The sequence below is a fragment of the Antechinus flavipes genome, chromosome 5, assembly GCF_016432865.1.
Source record: "Antechinus flavipes isolate AdamAnt ecotype Samford, QLD, Australia chromosome 5, AdamAnt_v2, whole genome shotgun sequence".
Taxonomy (NCBI): domain Eukaryota; kingdom Metazoa; phylum Chordata; class Mammalia; order Dasyuromorphia; family Dasyuridae; genus Antechinus; species Antechinus flavipes.
The window spans coordinates 237661570-237683516 of NC_067402.1; the positions used below are offsets into that span (position 1 = coordinate 237661570).

Below are 21947 nucleotides of genomic sequence, written 5' to 3' on the forward strand. Positions count from 1 at the left end.
AGATGAGTTTTCCTGACTCCAGAAACCACTCTATTTCAATGCTTCAATCAATAACTATCTATTTTTTCAAATTAGCCATTAAAAAATTTAAAAGATGACTCAATTTAATATGTTTATTTTTAAATAAATTTGGATGTGTAGACACAGTATCATTTTTTTTCAAATGGTGAGGCTCCCCTGAGTAAATTATGGAGAATTGAGATTATTGTGAAGAATAACAACAATCTTTTATCTGAAATACAGACAGGCAAAGGGCAAAATTATCATTCAGGCATAAGAACAAATGGTTTTTGCCAAATGTCATTAGTTGTACTAGTGATTTGTAAGTATTTGGGGGGGACACAGAGAGGTCCAGTTCAGAAAGACCCTCAGGGAATTGTAAGACACTGAAGTTGACAAAGTCCCTGAGAATACCACATGACATTTTGGCCACTAATTAGCAAAAAAAGCAAGAAATCTATGTGTACAGAATCCATGACTAATTTTATCATATATGTATCACTCAAGGCTTTCAATTACATATAGTTTTAAAGATTAAGGCAATAGTTTCCTCTGATACTTCACCTGAGCCACAGGGTTGTCCAAATCCATAACAAAGAAAGATGAAAAAGGAAATGGAAGACAGGACCACTTTATTTAATGAATAATGAATTTATTCCTGATATTGAGAAAATGCATGAAATATATTCACAGTTTTGTTGACTGTAATGACCAAATTTAAAAATATATTTAACCAATATATAACTTAAATAAACAGCACAAATAGAGCTCTGTGTTCAAACTGATATTGTTAAGAACATCATTGAGAATATACAATATAACATGAGGGAAATAGTAGGTCTATGGCCACTCTTAAATATCCAGTTTATAAGAATAAGGATGAATGGTATTTCAAAAGCTATAAAAAGTAAATGTTCTATTATAGAACATTTAAGTATAGTCACCTAATATTTTTATGGGGTATCTTTTCATTTCAAATAAACCAAGGAAAAGTCTGAGAAATATCCAAGAGATTTAATGTTAATGGATACTAAATACTAAAGCTATATCTTGTGGATATTTTCATTTAACAAGCATACATTTAGTACCTACTACATTAGACTGGATACTATTATGGGGAAATAAAAAGGAAAAAAGGTGAACATATATTCTTTTCCTTCATTGTGTTTACAATCTACATATCTCAGGGAATAGTTTTGGCCAAACTTTTTTTTTTTTTTTTTGAATTCAGCCTTACCAATTGGTAACATAACTAACATAATTCTTAGGTATGTTTATCACTATTGTACTTTGTTAATCTGTCCTCTCTTAAAGGCAACTGGTACCTTTTTGTTCCAAAGAGGAATTTGCAAACTGATCTGTGCTTCTTTAGTTGACATAGTCTGTTGAAAGTTTTCTTAAAATAATTTATGCAATGGATAAATATGGGCAATTCTGCTATGAAAACTCTTAAAGTCTCAAAGCTTTTCACAGCAAGATATTCTTGAACACCCATCACTCTCATCAAAATATAATGAGAATATAAAAGAAAGCTTTGTTTATATTGGAAGAATGATGATTCCTAAGAGATGTTATTTAAAGACGTGATTTGGGGATCAAAAATACCTCTTGTTGCAATCACCATCATGTTTAAGCTACATAAATAATCACAGCAGCAAAATTTGAATTTGTCTGACATTGTTCACAGTATGACTTGTTCTGTTTTGCATAATTATATTAGTATTACATGTGATAGTAAGACTTTCTAAAGCATTGGCATATGGGTTATAAAAAAAAGATTCAGCAAAACTGGCAATGTACCTTTTATTTCTATTGCATGAATTGCTGTGTATAAGAACATTAAGTAAATTATCTTAATGGGAGTGACTACACAAATATGTTTGCAGACATACACCTAATACACACACTAAATAAAATCATCTTAACAAAAAATATTGAAATTATTTCTTTTCCTTTTGGATTCTCCTTATAAGTCAACTGTGGTTATCTTAGAATAAAATATTTCTATTGACTAAAAACATTTTTAGAGCCAAACAGATTTTTACAATCATGGTTATATGAAAAATTATATTAAAAAGTTATGAAAATAGCCACATAGTTTTGAAGACTACTTTGCACAGTAAACCAAAAGGCCAATTAAGTTGAATAGTGGTCGTTATGATAGGAAAAAAATCAATCAAATCAACTTTTTGATCAAGTTCATTTGTTGACTGGCTAAACTATTTCATTCATCTATCCATCCATTGATACATTCAACAAACATTATTAGGCATTGATGACACAGGATACACTGTAATAAATGCAAAGATAAATAAGATAGGGTCCCTATTCTAGAGGTGCACAATCTAATATTCAGTTAAAAATTATAACTTTGTATAGGTTTAAGTGGGCAAAGGTGCCAAACCGCTTTGGTAGAGATAATTTCCTCCCCTGGAAATTACCTATATTAATGAAATCACAGTCTTATCCATAATAGTAAGAGAAGAAGGAGTATCTTTTAGTTAAAATAGATGAAAATGTTTTTGAAGAACATCTTGAATAATAAAAGGAATACTGTTTTCTTTGCTTACATATGCTAGCTAGTTATGACACTGACTCTCAGTCTTCACCACTTTTTAATAGAGACACCAGAAAGTACTTTTGGTATGGAACCAGAGCATCACCTCTTGTGACTTCTCAAGAACATACATTATGCCAGAAATTTGGGCCTTTCATTATGAAAAAAGTACTCTCTCCTTTTAAGAAGGCACAGTTGTTTTGTGCAACAAAGTCTTATTTGGAAAAGGATCCCTTCTCTGTTAAACCAAAGGAGCTGATTGATGCAGTTCTTTTCTTAACTGATTAAGTCTTTCTCAGTAGATCAGGTTCCTCCATTATGGAGGCTGAGGTATGAATATTGATAATACATTGATGAAGTATCCCCAAATCTGTAGGCTTAATTTTAATGTCTGGCTCTGGAATCAAAAGAATCCAGTTTCAAATCTTACCCTTAAAACTTACACTTATAGATCAATTAGAATATGTATTTAAGATCTCTAAAAGGAAGCATGTGGCATTTATTACAAATGTGGGTAAATCATTTCAGTTGTGTTTCCAGGAATATTTGAAGGTCTCTATGAGAGGTTCATAACTTGGAGTCCACAAATCTTCTCCCAAGGGATCCTTTGGTAGATTTCAGGGGGTCCATGAATTTGTTTTTAAAAATATTTTAAGAACTATAATATAATAGAATTAGTTTTCTTTGTAATCTGCATTGTTTTACATATTAATAAACCTTATTCTGAGAAGCAATCCCAAGGCTTCTCCAGATTGCCAGAAGAGTTAAGAACCCCTAGTTATATGAAACTGAAAATTGGCGGCCATCCAGAGAAGTACAACAGGATAATAAGAAATAAGGTTTGATTTAATAAAAAGTTGAAGAAGCTAATTAAAGTTTGGATAAATGATTGCTAGGATGCTGTGTGATAGTCTCCTAACATTTGATAGCTGGGAAGCACCAGGATATAGTGATTACAAGCAATGAATAAATAGGCAGGTGAGTGCATACCAATAGAAGTAATGGATTATTTAAAAAATAAGCTTTAATGAAAATACATAAAATTTGACTATCAAGGAAATTTTTTAAAAAACAAAACAGATCAGCTAGAGGATGTATTTAGTATTTCAGGGTAGTAATGAAGTATTTGTTGCTAGGGAAATTTAAAATTAGAAAGGAATAGATTTCATTTTTTATGGACCAGACTAAAAGAACTCATTTGTCTTGTCTTTATCATAACCTTCTTTCTACCTCTCAGATCTCATTCAATATCTAAGCTGTATTCACCACCATAGACTGGGGATGAAGAGCTATTTGACTTTAATTAATTAATATAATTAATTATATTTCTTCCCCAGGTTCAGATGACTTAGTATTGAGCAATTAACAGGCTTTTTAGGGTTGGGACTTTATGAGGATATAGCTATTATCAGACTGAATCATTTATATGACTAATATGCTGTTTTACTCTCTCAAACTTAATTGAAAAACATTATTTTAAATATGATGGATTCATAATGTTAATTGGAACATTCAGTTCATAGAAAAAAATTCATTGTCTTTCCATGAATTAATGTGAAGGCAATATTAAATTGGAGGCACCATGGTATAATAGAGAGAAAGTCCATCTTAGAGTCAGGAAAACTTCCTCTGATAGATACCTATATGATACTGGGCAAGTCACTTAACCTCAATTTCTGAAGCAACTTTCTAAAACTAAGAGGTTACACATGAGTTTGAGGATTTTCATAAGTGAAGGGAATGCTCACACAGGGAGTTTCCTACCAAGATAAAATCCCAGGCCTACCCCCCCCCAAAAAAAAAAAAAAAAAGTTAAAGATTCCAGACTATATAACCTTTCAAAAACAGTTATAAAATAGTAAATATAGTAAAATAGTAATCAAATATAGTAAAATAGTAAATAGTTAGTAGAGTGTTAGGCCTGAAGACAGGAAAACTTATCTTTTTTAATTCAAATCTGGCCTTAGACATTCACTAATTGTGTGACTCTGGGTAAGTTACTTAACCCCATTTGCCTCATTTTCCTGATCTGAAAAATGAGCTGGAAAAGGAAATGGCAAGTTACTCCAGTATCTCTGTCAAGAATATGACAACTGAGGTCATGAAAAGTTGCCTAACTGAAATGACTTAAAAATGACAACAAACAGTTAGTGGCTTAAGACTATTTTCATTATGAAAGTTTGAACACTCTGGTTTGTTTCCTGTTCCTCTGTCTTTTTTTACTTACTCTCACATACTCATATTTTCTTTCTTATCTCCCATTGTCTTGACACAGTGTCACAATATAATGCAGCCTTGAATATAGGCTAATTAAAAGTGAACTGTGAAATTTCCAGAACCTTATATTAATAAGGTTCTTAATCCTTAAATTAATTCTGGTTTTTATCTGATTATTCTTTCTACTGTAACTAACTTGTTCCCTAATATGAATTACAAATTACTCTGGAAGACTTTTCCTAGCTATGTGTCCATTTATATAAATAGAGCTTTCTCATCCCTTGAAGTACTTTGGCAATTATATACATGGTGATATTGATAAACTAGAGGATGGGAGCATAAAATGCTTATGTGAATATGGCAAAAAGATCTCTAACTCTCTTCAAAAAGAAACAGACATATACATACAGAATGAAAAGAGAGAGAAGGAGGAATGGAAAGGGAGAGACAAAGAGAGATAGAGACAGAAACAGAGAGAGAGAGGAAGAATCTGAGAGAGAAAGAATCAGAGAGAGAAAGAGAGACAGGGAGAGAGAGAGAGAAAGAGATCTTGGTAAAAGTGTTTTTTCACTTTGAGGGATTTGTTATAGTAAAAAAAAGTAAGAAGTAATTATGGAAAAGTAAGATAATGACTTTGTATATTATGTAGAGATAAATTCACCCTATAAAATATACATTTAAGTAACTTATCATCATATTATCTGCTTTATTTGTATTGGACAGTACATAAAGTACACATCATTTGGTATACAAGTGTCAATTGGAATTATAAATTGAACATAATACTTGTGATCATTTCTAAGAAAACTTGACACCAGGTCTTAGGTCTCTAATGTAACCTTTTTTCTCATAATTCTGACTTGGAGAAAATAAGATCAAATTGACATCATTATGATTTAAAGCACCTTTTATAGAAATATAACACTTGTAAATTAGAGGATTACCTGCTGTACACATAAATATTCAAACATGAATATAATAGATAAAAGAGATTGCCTGTCAATAGTGACCCCCCTTATATACACACTTTTTATATAGACACATATTGATATCCTTAAACTTGAGATGAAATAGATACTAGTAGTAGTGTGTAAACTGCTTTTTCATGCTACTGTGGTTACCAGGCTTTCAGGGGATGAGTTATTATGGGCATTTTTCTTTATTGTGGAATTTGGCTTTTGTTCAGAGCAAAACCCACTAAAAGTCTTCAATATCTTGGTTTAGGACTCTCTCTGTAAATGAATATTTATCATTACACCGACACTAGGGTAGCCATTAGGAAATTATTGGTGAGGGCCAGGGAAGACATAGCACATTGATGGAAGAGCTCTGTTGATACTTTCTATTTGGTAGTTAAGATGATTAGAATGCATCAGCTTGATTAATCTTCTCATTTGGCATTTCTCATTGCATAGACTTGGATTTAGATTGTATAGTTTTCCTTTTAGGTTGCTATCCATTCTTGAGATTTTTCTACTTCTTTGAATGTCAAACACCCCTCACCTCCCACTAAAAATTATCCCTGGACATTAAGGGACAATAAAAAAGCCAGTATAGACATTTCACAAATGTTCTTGTCATATAGGTTAAAACCATTTATGTGGAACAGTTTATAAAAACTTTAGGATGAAAAAATAGTATTATCTGAAGATTAATATCAAAACATTGTGAAAAATACTTATTTACAGAAGAATATCAAAATACAAATTATGTACAATAATAATAACTATTACATTTAAATTACATATTCTTTTAAAATTTACTTGACTAATAAAATATATACAATATAAACAGAAATATCTGTCACTTCTCTAGGATATGGAGCTTAACAACAACAACAAAATCACACAGTGAATGGGGTTATTCCAAAGAGATCTCTGCTACATTCTTAATGCCTTGAATAGACAGCATCTGAAAAGAAGATGACAAATTGTTATTTGAGCAGGTAGCAGATAGTTTTATTATTTACCCCCTCCCCCAAGAAAACCAAAAACCATTTAAGAAGAAAGATAAATAGAATTAATAAATGTCAAGTATGCTTGGCAGATGGATACATTTCCCACTATAGCATAGCTTTTGGAATAGCAGTGTGATGAAGACAGAGAAAAAAAGATATGGTTTGAATTCTGCTTCTCACACTTGCCATATAAACACAGATAAGTCACTTCTGAGCTTCATCTATTAAAAAAAATCTTAGTTTTTGTAATTTTTTAACTTCTTATTTTCAAAATATATGCATAGTTTTCAACATTAAACTTTATAAAACTTTGTGTTCCAAATTTTTGCCCATTCCCTTCCCCTAACTACCTCTCCTAGACAGCAAGTAATCAAATATATGTTAAACATGTACAATTCATGTATACATATTTCCACAATTATCATGCTGCACAAGAAAAATCAGACCATAGAGGAAAAAATAAGAAAACAAAAAGCAAGCAAAAAACCAATAAAAAGTGAAAATACTATGTTGTGATACACATTTAGTCCCCACAGTATTCTTTCATCATAAATCTATTGAAATTGGCCTTAATCACCTCATTGCTGAAAAGAGCCACGTCCATCAGAACTGATCATTGCATAATTTTGTATAATTTTTATTTCTTGGTTCTACTTACTTCACTTAGTATTGGTAAATCTCTCCAGGCCTCTCTGAATTCATCCTATTTGGTCATTTCTCATTGAACAATAACAATCCATAATATTAATACCATAACTTAGTCAGCCATTCTCCAACTGATGGGCATCCACTCAATTTCCAATTCCTTGGAACTACAAAAAAGGCTGCTACAAACATTTTCGCACATATATGGGTCATTTTCCCTTTTTTATGATCTCTTTGGGATACAAGCTCAATAGAGGCACTGCTGGGTCAAAGGGTATGCACAATTAGATAGCCCAAAGGGCATAGTTCCATATTGTTCTCCAGAATAGTTGGATCAATTCACAACTGGAGTTGTCAGTACACAACAATGTACTAGTGTCCCAGTTTTTCTGTATCTCCTCCAACATATCTTTTCCTGTTATCTTAATCAATCTGAGAGGTGTATAGTGGTACCTCAGAGATATCTTAATTTGCATATCCTTTAATCAAAATTGATTTAGAGCATTTTTTCTTATGACTAGAAATGGTTTTAATTTCTTCATCTGAAAACTGTCTAATCATATCCTTTGACCATTTATCACTTAGAGAATTGTTTGTATGGAAATTAAAAAAAAATAAATCATAATACCTACTTTACAGGACTGTTATAAGGACAAAATATATGTGTGTGTGTGTGTGTGTGTGTGTGTGTGTGTGTCTATACACAAATCTTTAGCATAACCCAAGGAGTTTTCAAAGTCTTAGTGCAGTAGCAATTCAAAAGGAAGCTCTAATTTACAAAGGGATCTCTTTAAATAGAAGGTCCTCCTTAATACATTTGTATTTTTTAAACACTAATAACCATTTCAATTCCTTCTAAAGTTCTAAAGTGATGCCACACTATAGTTATAGATCCTCAGAGATTGTAGTAATATAGTATACATGTTTGAAGCTCCTCAAAGGCTTAAAAAACAGGCAAGTGGAAGACTATGAGTCTGTTTGTTCAGATATTATAGAGGTGCATTATCCTTAGTAGAATATGGGCTCCTTGACAACATGGACTATTTCATTTCTGTCATCCTGTCCACAGGGCCTGGCACATAGCAAGGCACATAACAAATATTTGTTGAAGTTTTGAACTACCAGAAGGTTTGGTAAAAGGTGCTATCGGGGATGGGGGTGGGGTGGGGTGGGGGAAGGATATAGCCATTTAGAAAAACTATACAGAGTAAAGAGTTTGTGAAAATTAGGGCATACAAAGAGGAGAAATTGAAAACACTTCAAGTTGTGGCCCTTGGAAAAACCAATCAGAAATGATGATGGCATAGTTTTGATGCTAATCTACAAATTAATGAGCACATAGTCTGATTTATTTTTAAAATTCTGTAAACAGTTTTTCAAGAAGACTTTTCTTTCCTGCATTCCAGCTGATTCCCCGGCTCTTTTTTATAGGCATAATCCACTCCAAGAATACTTTCAATCCCATATCACCATCAGGGGTTGGCCTTGGACAAATTTATGATGGAGACAAAAAGAATGTGTGACCTATACACTCCTATAATCTCCTATCTTGAGTATAAATCTTCCTCTTCAAGCCTCAATAGCATTCTGCTTGTCTATTCCCCTCTGTTCAAACCCTTTCAGTTGCTCATCGACGCAAAGAATTTCAATCACATCTCTCCCCTTAAATATACCCTTCTTGGCTAGGTTTTCTAAAGAAAGTTATATTAAAATGAAAATAGGAGAAAGATAGGTGATTTTCCTTTCAGACAAAGCATAATTTTGACAGTGGTCCTTGGGATGGTATAGTGGTTAGGGCTCTGGACCAAAATTCGAGAAGACTTTGGTTCAATTCCTTTGATGTATACTGTTTCTCCCTAGGCAACACGTTTAATTTTTCAATGCTGGACAATCTTCTAAAATTATAAACCACAGAGAAAATACCAATCGGTGTTGGTAGTGAATTTCCTCACCTGAGTTTCCTGTATCAATTAAATCACAAGCCAACTCCTTATCTCCATCCCAATTTCTACTAAGTGCACAAAGATATCATGGAAATGCATAGTTGGAAAAAGAGATGTATTCCTCATTTAGAAAGAATGAAGGATACCAGATGGGAATGTTTTTGCAACCCACAACAATTTAAAAGACCTAGATCAGACTTCTTAACTTGGTATCCATGGATAGATTTTCCAAGGTCCATAAACTTAAATAATAATAAAAAAAAAATACATTGATACTTTCACTAACCTCTTACTGAAATTTAGCATTTTCTTTAATCATTTAAAATGTGATTCTAAGAAAAGTCTATGGACTTCGCCAGATTACAAGGGGGTACATGTCACAAAAAAAGGTTGAAAAAAAGGTTCCTGACCTAGGCAGAGAACTTATACAAAAATCACAGGGGATGAAAATATGAGATTAAATTCTGACTAGTAGAGGATATAGATGAGATTAATGAATGAGATGGGTGAGATCAATGTGGTATAGAATCCATAGATCATGAGACAGACACTAGGATAAGACTCCTTGAGATGGAAGCTATGAAAAATCCTTGAAATTAAGACCCCACCTCTGTGATACTCTGGATTCACATTTTCATAGATTGGAAATAAAGGGTTTTCTTGTTCACTACGAAGTTTCCTGGCCCTTAAGACATCTCTCACACACTGATGTAGATATACATATTGGCACTGTAAAAGAAAAAACAAGGAAACGTGTCAAAAAGGAGGCCAAACGGAGAAACAGATAAAATTCTCAGAAAACAGTGACAGACTTTTTTGTGATTGGCAAATCAGATCATTAGTTTGTCCAAAATCCCTGTGGTTCTTGACACCATTGATTTTGAAATAAGCAACTTTCATCTAGAATTTGTTAGGTTTCACCTCAAGCTAATGGCACAAGGAATAAAGAGCTAAGTCTGCAATTAGGAAGATCTGAGTTCAAATCAGACTTCAAGTACTTCACTAACTGTATGACTTACTCAGGTAAGTCACTTTAATGTCTGCCTTAGTTTTCTCATATGTAAAGTAGTGTTAGTAAAGTAATGGTAAGGTTTTTTTTTTTTTCTAAAAGCCTTAAAGTGATCTATAAATGCTACTATTATTATTATTTTGGAGGCAATTATGGTTAAGTGACTTGTCCAGGGTCATATAGTTAGTAAGTATCTGAAGATGGATTTGAACTCAGGTTTTCCTGTCTTGATAATCTATTCATTGTACCACCTAGTTGCCCTTTACCTCCCTCTACTATCACCATCATCAAAGTGGAATGTAAATCACAGAATTTCAGTCCTCCTTCTTGGGTTCTCATGAGTGATTACCATTCCAGAACACTTTGTCTCTACAGAGTTCCCCTTTCGTTAGGGAGGATTGGCCTGTCTCTATGTCTTGCGCCTTAGGTTAGATTAAAGGATTAAAAGATATAACTGCTCAAAAATAAATTGAAAATGAGAAAAAAAGAGAAATGAAACCTAAGCATAAGAATCAGATTAAGAGGGTTGTCATTTCGATGCTTCAACGATTTTCACAGACAACAGATACCTGTTACTTTAAGACAACCAATGTAGTTAGTCTTTTTCTCCCTTTAGATCAAATAGAAACAGATGTCTATAGGTGACTTAGGTCAATAGACTTAGAAAACTACAACTTATCATTACTATGACATATTGTATTTTTATCTATTTTGTTAAACATCTCCTAATTATACTCAAATCTGGTTTGGGCTGTACTCAGGAGTTTTTATACAGCAAACCCTGTTAAAAAAAAAAAAAAAAAGGTACCCTGGGCACCTGTAAAATGAGGTGGAGAAAGAAATGGCGAAGCACTTTATTATTTTGCCAAGAAAATCCTAACTGGGGTCACAAAGAGTTGGCTAGGACTGAATAGCAATCAGAGTTGTTGTGAGATGCATTTGGCATCTCTTGTCTAGGCTAACCCATACAATATCTGATTGTCTAAGGGTTGAAACATACAAGAGTGGAACTCCCCTTTGATGTAGCTTTTTGTAAATGGAACTATTGGCAATAGAAATACCTTGTCTATCTTAGTACCTTTAGCATACTATCATCTTTTTTCTATTATCTTCCTAGATGATCATGTCACCTCCCCTCAGTTTAATAATCTTCCCTATGCAAATTATTCTCAGATTTATCTATCTAACTCTTCTCTTTCCTGAGTTTTGTCTTGAGACACTGCTTATGTATCTTGAAAATGGATACCCTGCAGATATCTCAAACTCACCATGTTCAAAACCGAACTCAAACTCTATTCTCTTCTAAACTTTCTTTCTCTTATTAAGAAAGCCGCTATCTTTCTAGATAACTAGGTTTGATACTTTGGTGTAATCTTCAATTCATTATTTCTCATACATCATATTCAATGTGTTGCCAAGTCTTATTGATTCTGCCTTTATAACATCTCTCTTGTACACATTCTTCTCTTTTCTGACATTGCCATCAGTTTAATTCAAGCCCTTACCCCCACCCCACTCCTGGACTATTTTTCTAGCCTGCTGGTTGGATATCCCTGCTCAGGCCCTTTCCAACTCCCTTTTCCCCCTCTCTTTTTCCTCTCAGTTATCAAATTAATCTTCACAAGATATAGAGCTGACCATTTCATCCCCCTATTCAGTAAACTCCAGTGCCTTCTTATTACTTCCAGGAAATATGAAATCCTCTGTTTGGTTTTTAAAGCTCTTTATACCCAGCTATTTCCTATCTTGCTAATCTTCTTATATTTCACTGGCCTCCACATACTCTATATGATTAAGCAACACTAGCTTCTTATGCCTCCCAACTTTGCACCTTTTCATTAGCTGTCCCCTACATGAAGGATGCTTTCCACTCCTCATTTCCATTTCCATCACTTGCCTTCCTTGGTTTCATGCCAGACTCACCCTATATTCTACCTCCTACAAGAGACCTCTTCCATTCTCCCCAACAACTCTATTGGATCATCTCCCATTAGGAGCTTTATAGATTTAGAACTGGAAAGGATCTCTGAGATTATAATTTTTTTTTAAATGAGAAAACTGAGGTATTTGAAAGTATAGCACTATTCTTATCATTGTATTTATGTTATTGTCTTCATTATTATGTGAGCTCTTTGAAGATAGAAACTAAGCTTTTAGCCTTTTTTCCCCCCTACTTCCAGCCTTAACACTTAGCATAGTTCCTGGCCCAGAGAAGGGCTTAATAACTGCTTATTGCTATTATTGTTGATTACTATGATTTTAGAAACTAGAATACAGGGAAGAGGCAGTACATCTTAATGGAAAGAAAAACCTAAGTCAGGTTCTAGTTCATTACCCATCTATTTGATATACAAAAGCAAGAGACTGGACTAGATAATCTCAGAAGTGCTGCCAGTTGATCAGAGGATCACTGATATACAGAGAAAAGTATGCATGAAATGCATTCATAGGGTTACAGATTTAGAATTGGAAAGGACCACTGAGATCATAATTTTTTTTTTAAATGAGAAAACTAAGGCTTTTGATTCCAAGTATAGCACTATTCTCAACTTTAAAGTATTTCTGGTATTATAATGTTAGTGGGTGTTGAAAATTTATTGTTTTTGACTCATATAATATAGAAAACCCACTGGAATTATGAGAAGCTATGAAATATCCTTCCAGGATATACTCAGCTTTATGGGATAGTTTTAGACTTGGTTCCTGCCTGGAAGTTAGGCCTAGCTTTCTTAGTCATTTCATAGATCAGAACTCAGTACAGTAAGAAGCTCAGGATGTTTTTCTAACAAATTATTTTCAAAGTCATATGTATTCATTTTAATTATAACACTTCTTCTAAATCACTTTTCTTCTGTGATGCGTGCTTCACTTTCCACTCTGCCTAGAAATTAGAGGGAATTTCACAGAGAACAGTTTCTAGCATATGAAAGTCTCCTGGTACTAATTTGAGAAGCACTTCCTCACCCGACTCTCCCTACCCCCAATCCTGAAGCTATAGAATGACTTTTTATTATTATTATTAAAGCAGAATTTTTAATTTTGCATAACAAACTGAGTTACTCTGGAACTACCAAAGTCATCTGTAAATGAGGCTAGTAACTCTGTAGCCCATCAATATATATCTTTCATAAAGGAGGAGTCAGTAGGAATATGGGCAACTAAGTAGCATAGTGAAAAGAGTGCCAGGTCCAGAGTCAAGAAGACTCATCTTCCTGAATTCAAGTCTGGCCTCAGACACTTATTAGCTATGTTTTCTTGGGCAAATCACTTAATCCTATTTGCCTCAGTTTCTTTATCTGTAAAATGAGAGCAAGAAAAGAAAATGGCAAACCACTGCAGTATCTCTGCCAAGAAAACCTCAAATGGGATCACAAAGAGTTAGGCATGAAAGAAAAATGACTAAACAATTACAAGTAGAAATATACACAAGGTGCTTTATCTTAAATATAAACTCTTCTTTTCTCCTGAGTATGTACTTGGGAAAGGATACTGATTGAAATGTTTTATAGGATAAATATTCTTTATTTAATGGAAAAAACCTAACTAGAGTTGAAATATATCTCATTGAAATACCTTTCTTGCCTTGTCTAATTAAGCTTTTGATGTTAGCTAAAACATCAAACACTGAGTGTTAGTGTTTGGGACATGGTAGAATGAATACTGCGCTGGACTTGGAACTCTGAAGACCTGGGTTTAAATTCATCCTCAGATACTTACTAGTTGTATGACTCTGGGCAAATTACTTGATTTTAACTGTAAAATGGGGATCATGTTAGCACTCACATGTTGTAAGTATCAGTGAGAAAATATTTGTACAACACTTAGCATAGTGCCTAATACAGATAAAAAATATTAAGTTTCTCTTTCTTCAACTAAGGCAGTTACGGTTAAGTGACCTGCTTAAGGTCATACAAGCTAACAAGTGTTAAGTGTTTGAGACCCAGATCATTCTGACGCCAGGGCCAGTGCTCTATTCACCGCACCAACCAGCTGCCCCATCTCTCTTCTTTTTCTAAAGAGATATTTGACTCTTTCTACTCATCTCTATATCAGAATATAAGGATTTTATCATCCTTTAGACATTTATATTTACTTTACTCTCTTTACCTTTCTTGGTTTCCTTTTTTTTTTCTCCAAAATTCCTATTTAGTTATGGTCTAAGTTAAGCATTCCTTTCCTTAAAAGTCTTTTATTTTCTAAAAGTTCCCTTCCCTCCTCCTCTCTTCTGTAGATTTATATTCTGTTTTCAGGGCCAGTTTATTCTTTATCTTTTGACTTTTGGAAGAGTACAACCCAAGACTTTCTCTTTTTTTAATAACATTTTGTTGTATAATCTTGACATTAGTTCCTTGGCATTGGAATGCATTCCTTACATACTTTTTTCTTTTACTTGATGCTTTGGAGTTGGGCTAAAATTCCTAGGTGTTTTCAGGTTGGGGTTTCTTTCAGATGGATGATGAATGGATTTTTTTTTTTTCTCTTTTCACTTAGGCCTCTGATCATATTAAATTGGAACAATTTTATGATTTCTTGAAATCTAGATGGTCTAGTCTAGACACTATGACTTTTTTTTACATGAAGTTTGGTTTTCAGGTTATTTTTTCCAGGTTAGTTATCTTAATGTTTCTTGTTATTTTATAAGGAATTCCATTTGCTCCATTTTATTTTTCAGGGAATCAATGAGTTACTTAAGTTTACCTTCTTTTCTAATCAAGCTATTTATTCTCCCTTTAATTTTTTCCCTTTTGAATTCTAATTTCATTTATCATTTCACTTTCCATTTTTGTTTTATTTCTTCTAGATGTTTTCATAGGTTACATCATTTTTCTTATTTGTTTTTGTCTTTGAGGTTTTATTTGTAGTTGTGAAATTTACTATTTTCTGGCTTATTCCTCTTGGATTTCTCTTAAATACAAGGTTTTTTTTTTTTTCCCCAGTATTTAGTGTTTCCTTCCTTACTCCTACTTCTAGCCTCGGGGCCAATTGCAACTTTGAGGCTGGTGCCCTCTGGCAGTTTTGGATTGATTGGATATTCTCTGTAATCTAAGTATCAAAGCCACTTTCACATCACTCCCTGGCATCTTTTTTTCATGTTCCTAGTTGTCTATTAAAGGTTCAGCCTCAATTAGCCTTAGTTTCCTTCTTTCACAACCCTCACTTGGTAGCTTTTTCAGCCCTTGCTTTAGAGTCCAGATTGACCCAAGTGAAATGATGGAGATCATGCTGAAGAAATCCTTCAAGGTGGCTGACATGGGTTCCCATCCCTGAATTGGACCTTTTCTCCCTCCACAGTGACCTATGGGACCTGGCTCTATACTATGCTTCTGTACTAATAGACCAAAGCTAGGAGCTGGCTTCAGGATCTCCATTATATGAGTACAAGTTACTTTGAAACTCCCCAGTCAAAATCATGGCTCCCTTGACTTCTTTGTCCTGTTTGGGGTTGGATAGAGGAGCTTGCTTTTTTCCGCCCCCCATTTTAAAAAATTATTGCTCTGGATTTCTTTTTGTATATTTGCTACAGTTTATGTTGGAGAGCTGGGTACTTTTATGACTTTTCATCTTATTATTTAACTGGAAGTTCAATGGTGGCTTTTTAGTAACAAGATGACAATGTTGTCAGCCTAAATTCCCCAAATCATGAATGCTGTATATAATTCTTAATGTGTTACCTCTACACATTCCTCTCAATTAAAATGGGCATAAAGGCAAAGAAAAATGGACGAGAGGGATGGATTGCTATATATGGAACATTTACTTCTTCTTTGGGCAACATTTTCTCTTGGTTACAATGGATAACAAAGAAAGATGAGTGGAGGGAAGACAAACAATATCTAGGACATGGAACCATAGAGAGTGGTTATATTCTTAAAGTAGGAATATAGGATGTGACAAAGAACTTTTCAATGTTTGCCAAAGCAGATGACTGCTTTCTATTTTTGGTAATGCATGTGGGAATAAATGATGTTGTGAGAATGTAATCTTTACCCGTGCTTTCTAGATTAAAAATCTGGAGCAAGAAACTGAATACTTTAGGAGCCCAGGTGAAATTTCCACTAATCAAAGACAAGATCAGATGTTTAAAAAGTCAGGTGTGAGAAGTAGCCAGTTGACTTAGAAGGAAACATCTGAGAACAGGATCTAGATTTATGAACTACGGTTTAAAATATAGGAATAAGGATGTAGTATACCTAAAAATGGCTGACAAATGTTTGCCTGGAGTTTTGAAATCTAATTGAAATGTCTTTTAACTTAAAAGGAAGAGCAAAAGGGAAAACTGTATATCCATGCCAGATATCTTAAAGTTTCTCCCCAAGAGAGGAAGAAGAATGGCAGTTGAGATGCCTAGACATTTACAGGAGACAAAAACCAAGAAGGGACCTGTGGTCTTAAATTGTCTATAAATAAATATGCTAAGTATGAGGAAAACCCAAGGTAAATTAAGGAATCTCATGCAAGGAGGACAAATTTAGTCTTCTATTTATCACCAATACTTGTTGGGATGAAATTTAGGAAAAGACTGTTATGTTTATTAAAAATAAACAGGACAGGGTAAAGGGAGAAGCATTGTAGTAGGTAGCATTATCATACCATTTTTTATGGAAGGAAAGCATGATGATAATCAATGGATTCAGAAACAGAAGCCATATTATCATTGGCCTATAAAATAGACCTTATATAAAATAATCAAAAAATAGATGAAGTGTTTGGAAAATACATTATAAATCTAGCATAAGAGAATTATTATAGAAATATTTGGATAAGGTAGAGGAAAAGATTTCAAATTTCCAAGCAATAATCCATCTGCTTGAAGCATAGAGCTTTCTTGACTTACCTTAATGATCAATTCAACTTTCAAAAGTAGAAAAAATTATGACAAGAATTTTTGTTCTGGATCTGAAAAAATCATTTGTTAGCATGGGACCATCATTGGGAATGCTCACTTCATTTTAGAATGTGTGACAAAAGACAGGAAATTATATAATAGTTTGACAAGTAGCTCAGGCTTTAAGAGAGCAGATTTAAAAGAAGCTTAGGAAAAGATACTTAGACTTTAGTGGATTATAGTCCTACAGGGGAAGTCAACATAGACAAGAACAAAGATAAGAAGTTCTTAAGAATGAAATTCTCTGGACACAATTCCAATAATAAGAAAAAAGGAGCAGGAGATTCTAAAGAGATTATGGTTGTATAAGGAATTCATCAAATAGCTTAGTATTAAAAAAAATAAAGATATTGACCAAAGATAGAAAAACAAGGGCAGGCAACAGAAAGTGAATTCAAAAGCATGACATGAGATTATTAGAATAGTATGGAGAATGCTAAAACCGGAAATAAGCTGAGGATAGCCAGGAATAAAACCAAACAATAGCAAAAAGAGTTTTACTTGTGTTAGCAATATTGATAAAAACAAGAGGACCAAAAAAGGGACTAGATCATTCTTTGGGGTGAATGAGACAATGACAGATAATAGAGAGAAATCTTAAGTCAGAGCTACTCAACTTTTATTTTGTGCCTGTGATTTTTTTTTTCCTACCAAGAAACATGATTGGTTACTAGGGTGTTGACAGCCAAGATAAGTAGAGAAAAGGTGAGAAAACAACTACTTGCCATTGACTGGGACTGAGTACTAGAGTAGAGTTAAGATCTTCTATTAAATCTGGTCTCCAATACTTACTAGATATGAGACTTCGGTCATGTTACTTAAACTCCATTTATCTTAGTTTCCTTATTTGTGAAATGGGGATAATAATAGCACCTATCTCCCAGGGTCATGAGGATAAAATGAGATAATATTTCTAAAGTACTTAACACACAGTAGGTACTATGTAAATGTTAGCTATTATTATTATCATTGTTCTTCCTGACAAGATGTCAAGCAGTAGCTTGTGCTGTCTCTTCTTTAGCTCACATGCTTATGTTTAGTTTTTCAATAGGAAATAAATATTTGCCTCACCTTTGATTTATATTATAATGTAATATAATATGCTTTATTCTTTCCGCCCTTTTGGTGAGACACTGACATGAACCCAATATAAGAAAATCTTTAAATTCCCCAGAACTGAACCTGATCTGGGATCCATGTCTGGGTCCAAAAGAAAGAGCTCTTTTAGTGAAGAAGGGACTGAGGGGGAGTGCTCTACTTTCTAGACCCAGCAAGAGTTAGCAGTGTTCAACATATATATTGAATGGGTGGATAATGCATTCCAATCTCTCCTGCACAAATCATGGATTAAAGACAATCCATTTTCCTGCTTTCTATCAAATAACATACACAGGCAGCTAGAAGGACAAGTTATACATAATCCAACATAACTGAAACTGAAAAATAGCAATTCCCCCAAACAATTCAAATGCAGTTCACTCTTTTTCTTACTGGTACTTTTTCTTCCCAATCTATTGAAACAGTCAAGCTTTCTGCACAGTTTTGACTCCAACTTTTACCTCTGTCTGAACCATGTGAACCCTATGAAGCCTGAGATCATGCACTGATCCATAAATGTCCACAGAGTCCTTGGAGTCTAACTGTTGCAGGATGCGGTCCAGGGCAATGAAGGTTCCTGTCCTCCCCACACCAGCACTGAAAAAGATGGAGAATAAATATGGACCATGAAATATACATTTTAAGAAATCTCTACCTTTATTTTAAATGTAATTTTTATTTTATTTTTTTGTTAATAAGCATTTATTTTTTGGATGGCTGGCTGCCTGCCTGTCTGTCTCCCCTCTCCACTTAAAAAAAAATTATACTAACAAATAAGCATAGCCAAACAAATAACAATAAATTAACCAAGTCTCATTTTGCACCTTGAGTTTATCTGTTAGGAAATATTATCTTTCATCAAGCATAGATAGATAAACATATAGACGTTTGTTGTAGTATTTTTGCCCTTCCTACTATTTCAAAGAGAAGTTTTGTATTTCTTGTATGAATTGTTTATAGAATTGAAAAGAACTTTTCCCTTGGGGGAAATTACTTGTTGCTTAGTCCAGCAATAATCATCCAACAACAAGCACATTCTTCAGAAGTCAAAGTGCTCTTTACTAACTCATATGATCATAGATTTAGAGATGAAGAGAACCTTTGAGGTCACCCAGTCCAATAAGTCTCATTTTACAAATAAGGAAACAGAGGAACATATAGGAGAAGTGGCTTGTATGACAGAGTCATACAAGTAACAAATGAAAATGATAGGATGTGAGCCCAAGTCTGATTAATAGCTGGAAAGGAGTTCAAAGACCATTTAAATGAAAATTCTCACTTAAGATCAAAGAGCTTTTTATTAAAGCACCTGAAATCTAGAACTAGAGAAGCTGGGGTTTTGGTCTGTTTGATAAAAATCTAAGTGTATTTAATATTTACATTTAATTTTTTAGAAGATAACAATGTGTGTGCCTCCATTAATCATTCTTAGCAAGAAATATCAGTGTTCTCCCAAGCATTAATTAGTCAAACAGTCTTCAAATAGACTGTTAATCAGTCTTCAAATAGACTGAATTGACTTAGGGGTTTCTCCTTATCTCTATTGCAAACCATTCTCCAAAGAGGTATCAGAGTGATTTTTCCCATATACAAACCTGACTATATCATTTTTATTGAATAAACTTCAGTGACACTATTACCGAAATAATTTTCCCAACACAAACATGTAACCCTGCTATAACACTTCTGAATGAACTGCAATGTCTCCCTATCATCAAGAGGACCTTAAACAGCATCCCCTAACTCAACAAAAACTTTTTTTTTTTTTGGCATTTGAAGTCCTTTACAACCTTATCTTCATCTACCTTTCTAAGCCTCTTTATGCATTATTCCTCTCCCTTCACTTTATGGTCCAATCATACCAGCCTTCCTGGCCTTTGCCATGCCTTTGTATACAAGGCCTTTGTATACAATAGCCTATAGGAGATATAGGCTATCTCCCATATCTAGAATACATTCTCTCTTCCACATCATTTTGTAGAATCCTTGGCTTCTTTCAAGGCTCAGTTCTGTGAGGGCAAGGATATTTCCATTTTTTATATGCTCAAGAACCTAGCACCATGCCTGAATATAGAAGAGATACTATAGAAATGATTTTTAATTAAGTATTATTCTGATCTTGTAAGTAGCAATCTGAGGCAAAGAAACAGAAAAGCACTGTTCCCACATTTGGGAATTTGCTCTGAGAGAAAACTGATAAAATGGCTAATACACCTCATTATGGATAAAACCAACCAAAAACCAAAAACAAAACAGTGCCTGAAAATCTTTTTGCCTGTGCACAAAAATTTGCCTGTGTACCGTCATATTTATTTGGAATCAGAGAATTCTACACTTGGCTCTTTTATTTCCTATCTATGTGATTTGGGGTAATCACCTTTTCTTTGCTTCAGTTTTCTTATCTATAAAATTATGGAGTTTAATTAGATGGCTTCTAGTATCCTTTCCAAGTCTAAATGCTATGTTCTGATGATGAAGTTAGGAAAAATCTCATGGATGAAATGATATAGACTTTACATGTTTCAATAAAATCAGTAGGATTTGTATTCTTAAAAGCAGAGAGGAGACATTACAAACAGTACAGGGAAATTAGATGATGCATTCATGGGATGCTGAGGAGACCAACCTGACAAGATGTGTTGAGGAATATTTAGAAATAAACTTGAAATACAAAGTTAAAAGTTAGGGGACTAGGAAAACTAGGCAAAAGTATTTAGAATTACTATGTTAGTGTAAAGTACATGCACTGTCTGTTTTGCAGCAGTTTTCATCATTAAGTTCTTACTTTCACATGAAAAGGGCCTTAAAGAGACATTGGTCTATTATAGGTACATGCCACTAAGGGCCCTTTAATATGGAGCAGTTTAGTGGTGAAAAGGATAAAAAAAATAGGCAATATGCTTTATAATAGGTGAGAGGGAGAAGGATGGACAGAAACTAAAAATTCCCTTTAAAAGCTCAGGCAAGAATCTTCTGTAAATAAATGCTAATTTAGCATTTATTGCCTAGCCAGGCAGTTAAGCTTCTATCTATTAGATTTCCCTTTGTTTATGTCTTGATTTGAGCTCCTGAACATGGCCCCAGAATGGCTGCTCTTTGCTTAAAATTTGATGTTTATGCCTACCTGCAGTGCACAATGGTGGGCCCGGTTCCTGGTGTTCTGTTAATATAATCCCTGACCGTCCTTACAAACTGGATCAGTGATTGGGTGGTCTCTGGAACTCCATGATCTGGCCAGACTGTATAGTGAAAATGACGGATGAGTCTATTTGAATCAAGCTGTTCCTCCTGTCAGAGGAAAAGAGAAGAATAAGAATAAACCAGGGAGGGAGGGGAAAAATTGGAACAGAAGTGAATGCAAGGGATAAGGCTGTAAAAAATTATCCTGGCATGGGTTCTATCAATAAAAAGTTATTTAATTAAAAAAAAAAAAAACGAGAATAAACCAATGCAGACATTAGAATATCAATTCAAGCAGGAAACTGTACATGTGATTAGCAGGATTGCAGTTATAGGTGTTCATTGGAGAGTAATCAGCAAGGAGCAAGATTAACTAGCTCCATTCATTTTCAAAGGCTTAGTTGTTTAAAATAAAGAAATGAATAAAAGTCAGATCAAGGAAGCCCACCAACATA

General features: G+C 33.9%; 1 protein-coding gene across 1 annotated transcript in view; it reads right to left on the reverse strand.

The window, feature by feature from the left end:
- Positions 1–631: 631 nt before the first annotated feature.
- The window catches only part of PTPRB (protein tyrosine phosphatase receptor type B), a 151491-nt gene continuing 130175 nt past the window's right edge, over positions 632–21947 (reverse strand). Inside the window, exons 32-35 of the mRNA XM_051962474.1 lie at positions 21437–21600; positions 18774–18909; positions 9928–10048; positions 632–6685 (exon numbers count right to left, since the gene is read on the reverse strand). Of these exons, the coding sequence (XP_051818434.1) occupies positions 6663–6685; positions 9928–10048; positions 18774–18909; positions 21437–21600 (444 nt within the window). The 3' untranslated portion in view covers positions 632–6662. The remainder of the gene's footprint in view (positions 6686–9927; positions 10049–18773; positions 18910–21436; positions 21601–21947) is intronic.